General features: G+C 37.4%; 1 protein-coding gene across 1 annotated transcript; it reads right to left on the bottom strand.

The window, feature by feature from the left end:
- Nucleotides 1-3,279: 3,279 nt before the first annotated feature.
- On the bottom strand, nucleotides 3,280-8,123 carry LOC135083809 (uncharacterized). Its single transcript, XM_063978555.1, has 7 exons — nucleotides 7,951-8,123; nucleotides 7,309-7,523; nucleotides 6,296-6,523; nucleotides 5,745-5,837; nucleotides 5,374-5,552; nucleotides 4,571-4,651; nucleotides 3,280-3,552 (listed from the first exon to the last, which is right to left on the bottom strand). The coding sequence occupies exons 2-7, from the start codon at nucleotides 7,345-7,347 to the stop codon at nucleotides 3,315-3,317; spliced, it is 858 nt and encodes a 285-aa protein (XP_063834625.1). The 5' UTR covers nucleotides 7,348-7,523; nucleotides 7,951-8,123; the 3' UTR covers nucleotides 3,280-3,314.
- Between the last annotated feature and the right edge of the window lie 3,618 nt (nucleotides 8,124-11,741).

Below are 11,741 nucleotides of genomic sequence, written 5' to 3'. Positions count from 1 at the left end.
GCAAATGACATGCACTATAATCCTTTACAAGGATGTTCACTCATTACAAGATGTCATCCTGTATACGCAAAAAAAACTTTAATTTTAACACAATTTTTATTTTGAGTAACAAATCGTCAAATAGAAACACATTAAAATCAAATTATTGTAGTCTCAATTTTTTATTTTATTTTTTAAGCAATTTAAAAATAGAACAAAGACGCAATTGGAATACCCGTCCCTAGTACAAAGTCGGTTGTGTATATCCGACGTCAAAATTACCAAACTTTACCGAAGTACAACGATGGTTCTGATCAAACGTCAAACAAAAGTCCTTAGAACAATGTAAGTTCAGTACATCCGCCACCAAAAACAATTATTTTGTACCAAACATTCTTAATGTTTATACTCATCAATCTACCTACAAATACCATAAAATAAAAACAAAAGGACACTGTTTCTTTTATTTTCGAACTTCCTAGTACAACGACGGGTGTGTACGTACGTCACAGTTTTTTTTTCTCTGACTTCCCTAGTAAAGAGATGGTTGTGACTTTCAGTCATCAAAACAATAAAGTGTCCAAACTTATAGATATAAAGACGAAATTCTAGATACATTCAATAACAATACGAATACAAATGTATAAGCTATTCCAACAAACGATGTGCAGTCTTCCGAAGTACAATGACGCTTGCACAAACACGTCTCTGTACTGCGTTAGAATAATCACATCCGTCGGTGTTCGATTCTGTATCTTCGATATTATTACGAATTTTGAAAAATTAAAAAAATAGTTTATAAAGGGGCTATTTTAGAGTAGTTTAATGCAAAAAAACAGATTTTGACGGTTGCGATCATACGACGTTGTTCGACGACGCCGACGATTTATGGTTCACTAATTTCTAGTTTCTAAAGTACCCTTTTTATTAATAAATCAAAACATCTAAAATATTTTAATCCAATTGACAAGTAGATGTTTTTATTGTGTAAAAGAATTTGGTAATTGAAAACGTTTATTTGGTTTAGACTCGGAATAAGTCTTTACTATAAGAAAATTACGGTAAATAAAGGTACGGAAGCAATTTACCTAAAATAGTAGCTTAAAAGTAAATTAAATCCCTACATTACCAAATATCCATATAAATGCAAAAGTAAATCTTTCTAATTTCATCGATTAAAATGAAATTTAATTTATCGATGGTTTGAGCCCCAAGAAACGATTTTTCCATTTTTGGAAGGAGTCACCTTGTGACTTGTGTCACTTGCGTGATAAATAGATAAATAATTTCTATGTTAGACCCAAATTCACGAGGGCAAAAGCTAGTAAAACATAAACATCACTTTTTATCTCAAGCAGTGTCTACACAGAGCTATTTAATCCTGACAAATTCAAACAAAGTAAGGCAACAAATCCGAAATGTAAACACAAATTTACAATTAAAGAACAGGAAGGAGGCGGGCCCTTGGGCGCGTTCAGTTCAATGAATTCTTAAATAAATCTTCGCTTCTCGAAACAGCCTTACAAATCTTGATAACGCTAATTCTTAACACTTTAAAATAAATTCTGTGATATTTTACAATGGGAGTGAAATAAAATGATTAATATTTCTTGCTAAATGCTAGTAATATTTGAAATTAGTCTATAATGCAGGTTTTCGTAGAAATCAAGAGGAATCACAGCACTATAAGAAAATAGTGAGTCATGGCACAAATGGTAAAAATCGTAAAATTTAATTGATTGCAGCGGCACAAGTCATAACAATATTGTCTATGTGTAAGGACAAGTCATTTTATACTCAGGTTATTAGATAGAGTCAAGATTGACTCTATATTTGATTGGATTATGGATAATTTCTAAGTACCAATACTTACTCACTCTCACTCAATGTAAAAATATAGCCCGACTTTTTCGTACATTTTTTCAATCCGATGCAGACTGAAACATTTTTTGGCGACCACAAAATAATCGGATTCAATTAATTCACAAAAATAAAAAAAATATTTATTTTTAAAAAGCATCTTTTTTAAAAGAAGTTTAAATCTCAAGACAGACAACGCGATTATCTTGATGAGAAGTCGCACAATCCGGATAATTCCGGATCGGGCCAGATCTGACCGGATCATTCTGGAATTAATTGTGAGAGAAAACCGGGTCGTTAGAGTTCGGCTAATGGAAATCACCAAATCAGTATCTCTAGCACGAAAAACTTTCGTCTCCGAATCGTTTACGTATTCAACCTTCTCACTCACTACTTGACAGTGAAACAAAATTTGACACATAATGTATTTGACATTTGAAGCAGAATTGAGTTCTCGTTACGGTCATGGGGGCGTTGTTTAAGTTTTGATACTATCTTTCGATGGCGATTCGAATACGCAAACGATTCGAAGACGAAAGATTTTCGTAGTAGATGTTTCGATGTTACCAATTAGAGTTGTGAGTAACTAATGGTATGTTTATAAATTAATCAAATAGTATTTCGCAGAAGTCAAATGGACTGAAATTCCATCGGGACCATTTCGAAGTTCGAAACTTTGTTCGAAACTAAAACCATTGACTAGTTGCTACTGTTTCGAACTGTTTTATTCGTGATCATTGATCAATTTTAGATACTACGAAATCAATTAGATTAGATGCTAATTATAATTATAAAAGTTTTTTTGTAACAAAACAAAAAGGCAGCAGGAAATCTTTTAACTCAGTCATTGTCTGAGGTATCGGGTCACCCCTCTTGTGCTGCCCCAATACCACAGGCACTAACTGAGGGCTAGACCCCAATACACAAGATTGGTAATTCATTTATGGGGAAATGTATTAAACTTTTCAATAAATTACCACAAACTGTTGTAGAATTGCCCATTCATAAATTTAAAGCACATATCAAAAGCACCTTAATGAAAAAGGGCTACTATAAAGTTGATGATTATACATATAAAAGATAAAAATGTTTGGAATGTTTAACTACCTAGCTCGCATCAATACTTATGACTATAATATTTTGTATATTTTAAAGACTGTAAACCCTTGAAAAGGAGGCTGACAATAGTGACTGAGTTTCTTGCGCTGCTTCTTCTCAGCACTGGCCCATTTATTGTCCCGAAGCAGTGGTAGGGTTAATATTGGGACGTGTAAAAGTGCTTTCTAAAAGCCTATTTGCAAAAATAAATGAATTTTATGAATTTTCATGAATTTTAATAGGGTAAAAAACTTTTTTCAGAATCATACACGGGTCTTTCCCACAGAATAGTGGCACCATAGGCAATAATGTAGAACTATTTAATTGAAGAAAAATAGGTAATAATAGATATCATTTCAAGTTATATTCACAAATCTCTAAATTATAATGACGTCATCTGTAACCGAATCGAAGTTCAATTTATAAGCCAGTCCTGGTTTTGAGCTGGAACTGAATTCATCTTTAGAATCTTCTCCTGTTCTCGCGTCTTGTTTGAAGAAGTCATTTATGTCAGTTTCGTTGTCCCAGTCATCGGGGTTAAATTTAAATATTTCTAAGCCATCATCGTCCAGTCTGGTCTTGTTTCTAGGCAAATTCGTGTTGTTTTCTTCATTTCTGTAACGACGAATATGAATGTTTTATTAAAATCTAAACCTATATGCCTTTGTCGATATTTGACTTAAGGTGAATTAGTTACAACACCCGGTCAAGTTAACTGCGCACTTGGCTGCCGTGACGTCACATCGTCGCTCTGAGGGCCTAGTGTGAGTATACATAAAAACGCGCTCACTAGTGAGGCAAAAAATGACATTAAATGTATGACGGATTGTACAGCGCCCCTAGTGGAAACTTTCAAGAAGTAAACTCTTCATATAATTTTTTTTAACGCAGTCGATATCGAATACGACCTAAACTCACACTACGCCCCCTGTGCCCCGATTGCGCTAATTTTTAACGTCTCCAATTCATTGGCGCTTGTTCTCCAGTTGCGCTTCGTTTTTCATTCCAGCTGAGGTGCAAATTCGGTATCGCGGTAAAGATCACGCGCAAACAAAGACGAAACAACGGATTTAATCACTTTCACCTTATTTTTTCACTGAAACAGCAAATGTTCGTGAAGGCGTTTGAGAAAAAGGACCTTTCTTTCAGCTTGTTTCAGCTTTTACACAAAGCATTTTGTTTTTGTTTGAACGACGAATTTGTGATTTTCGTTCGTCGTCTAGTCGCGTTGTAGTTGAAAATTTTTAGCGCAATCGGGGCTTTGGTATACGGATGGAGGGAACGCGGGTAGGTGTGCGGGTGAGTGCGAGGGAGAGTTGCATTCCAGCCAGGTGCGCAGTTAATATGACCGGGTTATATCTCGCTACGTTCATTGACAACTTCTTCTTCTTTTCGTGTCGACAACAAACCCACACAGTGTAAACTCCGCCACGAGGGTGGCGTTGTCAGCAGCACTCATCAAATCCTCCTGCGTGCAGTTGCTTGGGCACTCAGGGCATGACATCAGGTGCTTCATCGACTAGGGAACAAATCGCACCTGCACTCCATGCTTTTAAGCCATCCAAGAATCCCCACCTGACCAGATTGACGACTGTATATTATTATTTAATTGAATTTTACTTTCTTATCTTACCCATCCATTTGGGCCCAGTCTATTTTAGTTTCATGTATTGCATAACCCTCTTCTTTTTCCAAGTTGTCGCACATTCTACGCCTGGAAACAAAAGGTAATTGACTCATTAGTCAATTGATATATTTTTTATGAGCTGTAAAAATGCGACTCCCACTTTTGTATACCTACCTATCGAAACGGATTGACGTCACCAGCTCTCGTATTTTACTGACTACGGGTAGGTAAAATTTATTGCTTTCAAAGCTACTACAGTTTTAGTAGGATGCAGATTGATGCAAATTTTATAAATCGGTCAATAGACTATTTAATTTTGACACCATTCCCCAACAATTCGAAATCATTTAACTTTTTAAAAAGACTTTATTCTGGTCTTAAAATCCCGCTCAGTATTTATCCTGACATGCTCGTAAGGGCATGTCAAGAAACTGGTCTTCCGCGAGAGCTCTTGTTGTGGCTTCGCGCATCCCTTCGGAGAGACATCGACTCGAATTCGATATCTCTCAAAAGGGGTGAGCAAAGAAGGGACACCGAACATTACAACACGACGCATTTTTAAAACAAAAACAAAAGTTACAATATAACAACAAAAAACAAAAAAAAAGATCAGTAACATCACAGACAATAAATAATTAAAAGTAGCAAATTTGGTGTTAACCAAAAAAATAATAAAACAAAAGCAGTTTTAAAGCATTTGTACACTATACGGTTGCGCGACCTGTCATTGGCCTATGATCGCGCCGGCGATGACGATCTGCACGTATTGGTGTGGTTGAAGCTGATCACGATCCACAAGAAATACTTACACGGGTTTACCTCCATAACCAAGCAACGCACACTTGATGAATCGACTAGTACATTGCGTACTAGTGTACAAGTAAGGGGGCGAGCAGTGAGAATTTTTTTTAATTAAGCTCGTGGAGGCCACTCCCAGCACATACTCTTCTTTTCCGATCCACGTCACCAAGGGAGCACCATGATCGTTCTGTCAACAGCAGAAAATAGCAAACTAAATGTCATAGCAGACTTCTTCTTCTTGTTGTGTCGACAACAAACCTATACAGTGTCAGCCCAAATCTCTGCTACAAGAGTGGCATTGTCAGTAGCATTCATTAATTCTTCTTGCGTGCAGACTTATCAACTCTGAAAAGGAATCTAAACATCTAACTATCCTTACCTGACATATTCCTTGTTTTCTAGTGTAGAATAATTTATTTGTTTCATTATAAATATTTTTGTCGTTTGCCGATTTGATAAAATCATCTGTGAACTGAAACAAATTCTAATAATTAACAAAAAAATAATACTCTTTGCAAGTGCTAAGCACGTAGGTAAAATTAACTAATCTATTAAAATTTACTGCCTACTACACTAGCTTTTGAAAAGATATTCTTCTTCTTCTTTTCGTGTCGACAACAAACCTACACAGTGTCAGCCCAAAACTCCGCCACAAGAGTGGCGTTGTCAGTAGCATCATTTCCACCTCATGCTCGTCACAAAATGACTTTGAAGTTGTTACGGTTGAAACTGGGAAAAGATATTATAAACTTAATATTCATCATCATCTCAGCTATAGGACGTCTACTATTGAACATAGGCCTCCCCTAATGCTTTCCATGCTGCCCGGTTAGTAGCGGCCTGCGTTCAGCGCCTTCCTGCTACCTTTATTTAGCGGTCGACCTGGTCTCCACCCCAGAACCTTGCTGCTCCAAACTTATTATTATTTACATTTTCTGTATTTTTCCTCCGGGAACGTCCGTCGGCAAGTACAGGATCGATATAGTCTGGATTGCCATTTTCATCCAAGAGACCGTCTCCTTGACAGCATATCATGTTTTCCATAATTATGTTTGTAAGATTCGGTGACGTATAAGCGCTGTTGCACACAGTTTTCGGTACTATCCTAGTGCGGACTGAATGCAAGTATTCTTGGTTAAAGTCTTGTGTGTTGCCAGGCTGCAATAAAAAGGGAAAATGCACCGCTTAAATAATTTATCACTATCACTACTTCTATACTAATATTATAAATGCGAAAGTAACTCTGTCTGTCTGTCTGTCTTGCTTTTACGCCTGAATTGAACTGATTTTGATGAAATTTGGCATAGAGATAGTTTGAGTTCCAGGAAAGGACGTAGGATAGTTTTAATCCCGGTTTTGAAATAGGGATGCGCGCGATAAAGTTTTTCTGTGACAGACAAAATTCCATGCGGGCGAAGCCGCGGGCAGAATGCTAGTAAAGCTAGTAGAGTATAAAACAAAGTCGCTTTCTGCAGTCTATTCCTATGTGTGCTTAGATCTTTAGAACTACGCAACGGATTTGATGCAGTGCAATAGATAGAGTGACATATAAGAGAAAGATTTAGAGTAGGCGCACACCGTTGATTTTTAGTTGGCCGATAGTTGTGCCCGATTTTAATTTGTATGAAGAATCGGCCAAATCGAATCGGCGTACTTAGTGTGCGCACTCCCATACATGCCCATACTGATCAACTGCCCGACTATACTATCGGCCGACGAAAAATCAACGGTGTGCGCCTACTCTTATAGTATAAAACAGGCATATTATAATTCCATTGTAAACGAGCGAAGCCGGAGCGGGCCGCTAGTTTATAAATAAACACTAGTTAAATCATAGAATTCCTGAAATACATACAAGTATTGGACTGGAAAAAAAGATACAACTTTAAACTTTTTATTGAAACAGCTGATTAGCTTATAGTAACTTACATGGGACTTTTTACCTGTCTGTTAAGTATTTGATGGCCCCATCCATACACCATAGCGTTAGTTCCATTGACCACGTATTTTGGATCCAAGTTAATTTTGATCGGTGCTGGCACATATGAGCAATAGAATCTGTACGTCAAGTCCGTGAAGTTATAGGGTTTTTCCACTATTGCGAATCCAATGTCCAAGTACAACCATTCTGTGAGTATTTGGTGAGTGAAAGTGTTCTCTGAAAAAAATATGAGATCTTGGTGCTTATAAAATTCACCATCTTAATATGAAGTTATCATCAGATCCAACAAAAACCGAAGGATTAGCAAGCGCGTGGGACGACGCCAAGGTAGTTGGATGACCTTATAAAGGTGCTGGATGCAGGCTTTACTTGAAGGCCCGTCCATCTGCCGCCATTCACTATAATTATGTTGGCGGCGGCCTCAGATGACCTCAACGTGCGAGGGGGTTTGCAGCGAAGCTTGGCTACGTAAGCCATCTTCGGGCACACCAGCGCCGCCAAGACAGCTAGGAGTCGGAGTGGTCACCATGACCGAAATCCATCTAATGGATCATCATCATCAATCAAAAATCATTGGGGGGAGGTGTATGTCCTGAGGCTGAAAATTAAATTATGATGATAATCAAGCTTACAAAAATCTTACTTTTAGGATAACAAGTCCTGATCACTTTCTGCTTTCTTTCCCGAGTGCATCTGTCTAGGTTCAGATTCTCTGACCTGACGTACTTCCTGTAGCCCGCTATGGCGTATAGGAAGCCCACGTCTCGTATACAGGACGCCGATGTCAGAATATAAGTCGGAGACACTATCGCACCCGCGCACATCCAATCTGGATATCTGAGGCTGGACTTCTCTGACTTTAACAAATACACCTAAAAGCCGTTATTAAAGATAAAAAAATACTTTCTCAGAAGCTTAAGATTAACGTTTTGTGATGGTCCTTTTGCTTGCAATTAGGTAAAAGATGGTAAAAGTCATAGCACTTACGGCTTGTGCGTTACCCCAGCAAAATTTCTCCTTTCAGAAGTCTAAAATGCAAATAAATTAGAGCCCTATGTGATATAAGCGTCCGAATTCAGCAGTATCCAAGAAATATAAATTCTGATAGGGTAACGTTACCCCATTTTTACCTTCTGGGTCTGGATACAAAGTATGCCAATAGCTTATATTCGAGTCTGATTGCGCCCTAAAATACATTTGAGCCTCTCAAAATTCATAGTTATTTCAGTTTTTGCTGCGGTAACGTTTGGCCGTTTCTTGATATCGAAAACGGTTGCAATAAATAAAATATATGTTACCAAGTATCTTGTATCTCTTTCAGCGCGTTTCCCATGCGATATTCTTCGACTGCCAACAGACAAACAATCTGGAACCGTAATAAAACAGTCAAACGAAAAAAGTATCACACCGAGCGTTGACAATGTTAAGCCCTAGATTCTTAGATTGATTACTTAGGCTGAGTTTCACCACCTTAACTTAACCGTAACTATAACGATAACCGGTGTTTTTTGGATGTAGTTTTCAATAATATTAAAAAAAGCTATAAACATCAACTTACATTTCATACACAAGATAAAAACAAAAGAAATTGTCAATTTCCAAACCATATTCTGATTTAAAAATTTATAAACGTAGAATTATACAGCAATTTCAATATAACCAGTCAAGCGTGCTATTAAGAATGATAAAGCAAATACTTGGTTTTACCTGTGGCTTTCCCTTTTTTATATTATTTTATTTTTTAAACAATATTTTGGCCAATTACTGGAGATGAAATTATATTCATAATATTTTTTAGCACCAGTCTCTTTACTAATTAAAATTTTAGATTTCACTAACATAAGCTACATTATCGTCGTCCGCACAGAATAAATCCTACTCGTACGTACTACTACTGTAACTTGCAATACTTTTTTAGGAAATCAAATGTAGTAGAAGCAACTACCTGTCGGGAAACTAGTAAGTAACTTAGAAACTTTTTGCTATAGTAACGCCATCTTAAAAGTCATAGCAGATTTATCAACTCCGAAAGGGATCAACAGCGTAACGGCGTTTACGTTACGGTGCGGATAAGTGTGAGTTGCATTATGGAGTTTCATACAAAGAATATTGAGCGCCTCGAGTTGATACGGTTACGATCCCTTTCCGAGTTGATAAGTGTGCTACATCCTTATGCTAGAGCCTACGGCCTTGACTGTTAAGACACGTTCAATTCCAGCCTATCACAGCGATATCTCGATCCCGCCTCCCGTTCGTGTGATAGGAAATGAAGACATTGTACTGCCTTATATTTAGCTGTAGCCTAACTAGTACAGACAGACTACTTCAGAAACTCGGAATTTTTAACCTGTTGTGGCTTAATGGCAAGTTTGAAAAGTCATAAAACGTTTTGGAAAAATTACAAAATCTTATAAATGACAAAGTCTTTATAAGCCGTCTTTTTGTCGATAGTCTACAAAATATTGCATTCGTTAAAATATTATTTTAATTATTTTAAAGACCGGTTAGAAATTTCATAATATCGTATAATATCTTGTTTCACACACTAAATCACAACGATTTAAGGGCTCGAACGCTCAGTGACAAAATCTTTTTTGACTGACTAGCCGACTCGAGATCCAAGGAACGCGAGTTCGAACTCAGTGCCTCTAGACTATTGCGGTGACATCGTAACACAAGTACCAGGCATAAGCTTACCACTAGGGAATGGATGAAGATTTTTTTTTGTATTTACTATGTAATTTTTTTAAATAATTAGTAATTCGCATTTAATTAGACGCCGTCAGGTCCAAAGTGGGTTGTTCAGTTCATACGACAAGCTACAACTTGACACTCGAAGGGTGCCCAATTTCGAAGTGTTTCAGTGTTTTTATCTAATTAACAAGTTATTGCACCTTAAAACTTTAAATCATTCAAAGACCTGGCTGTCCCTACCAGGCTATACCATTACATCGACACGTGAGCGCGTTAAGTTTAATGAAGACTCCGTGCTGCGGTCGCGACTTTCAAGTTCATGCGACGTGACCTTGCTCTGCTTGCCATCTTGTTGGAGCTGATTAATCAATTCAGTGGTATAGTTGGTTTATTACCGGTGTTATTAATAACTTTAGATATGTATGGAAGTTTGTGACTGATGCTGGAGGGAAATAGAGCCTGCGTGTGTGAATTTCTAACTAACTGCCAGCAAGAAGGTACCTAACTACTTTATGAATAATTGAATACTGACAGAAGGAACCCTCACTACCTACTACTTTATGAATACTGTCAACCTTAACTATTTAATCACTATCACTACATAGTATAAAACAAAGTCGCTTTCCGCTGTCTGTGAAACTACGCAACGGATTTTGATACGGTTTTTAAATAGATAGAGTGATTCAAGTTCCTCTTGTTTATAATGTATACTTAGTACCCGTGCGAAGTCGGGGCGAGTGGCTGGTTTTATATAATTTTCATTTTGTTTCTATGTCTGTATAAATATACTTTCCTACTAACTGTGTGTGTTTGATTTACTGGCAGCCACAAAAAAAAAACTAACTTTATTGATGTTTTAAGTTACTTTCTGTGACAGAGTAAATTCAATGTGATTTTACGTAAAATACGCTATTTAGCTTCAGGATCAACAAAACTAAGCAAAACTTTTGATGTAAATCATTAGAACTGCAACTCCTAAATTCGAGAATACCGCGTCCGCCCACATGCATTTCGCATTCTGTCCGCGTATGCAAAATAACTTACTGCACCAGACATAATCCTGCTTCAATAGTGCTGGATGATGAAACCGCAGTTTGTCATACCGTATTACGAGAACGTTCTTGTGGTTTGAGATCGGAGACCAAAGTCAAAGTTCTTTTATTTTCTTAAACTATTGAAAATAGTGCTTACAAATCGTCAAATATTAAAATAAATAAAATAAATATTTAAATAATAGTTTTGCTCTTATGGAGCCTTCACGTCTCATCTTTTTGCCCTGCCAGCGCTTCGAGACCATCAGACCAACAATTTTATTGGCAAGTGCAGAGTAAGCGCCGCAATAAACCCAGTCACCACTGTCCGCCGTAAATAGACATATTTCATTCTAAGCTAGATATTAGTGCCTTTTTCTTGTGATACGGATTTCGGCACGCGTGCGGATTTAAAGAAAAATCACACTTATCAACCCGGAATCGGATCGTAGCCGTATTCAACTCGAGGCGGTCAGTATTCTTTGTATGAAACTCCGCACCGTAACGTAAGGGCGATCCCTTTCCAGCTTGATAACTGTGCTATGACCTTTAATCCGCATGCGGGCTATCCGCATTTTTTTACTTCATATATGAAGATGATAACATGTATGTTTCTCCTATAACGTGGGCTACACGCACGCGGAACGCGGGTTGTCTGCCAAATACACTACGAAATCTTTGTCCTGCGTGCAACCAGTAGCGAGATTTT

Source organism: Ostrinia nubilalis, chromosome 24 (assembly GCF_963855985.1).
Source record: "Ostrinia nubilalis chromosome 24, ilOstNubi1.1, whole genome shotgun sequence".
In the NCBI taxonomy this organism is placed as follows: domain Eukaryota; kingdom Metazoa; phylum Arthropoda; class Insecta; order Lepidoptera; family Crambidae; genus Ostrinia; species Ostrinia nubilalis.
Note: the sequence above shows the minus strand (reverse complement) of the source record. Positions and strands in the feature narration are given on the sequence as shown.

Bases quoted from the DNA above. Each gene is read 5' to 3' on its own strand.
- LOC135083809 (XM_063978555.1), bottom strand. From the start codon at position 7,347: ATGGTGTATGGATGGGGCCATCAAATACTTAACAGACAG. The intron at 5,553-5,744 runs GTAAGGATAGTT...TGCTGTTGACAG, and splicing joins GAAAACAAGGAATATGTCAG to AACGATCATGGTGCTCCCTT. The intron at 3,553-4,570 runs GTAAGATAAGAA...TCGTCGTTACAG, and splicing joins GACTGGGCCCAAATGGATGG to AAATGAAGAAAACAACACGA.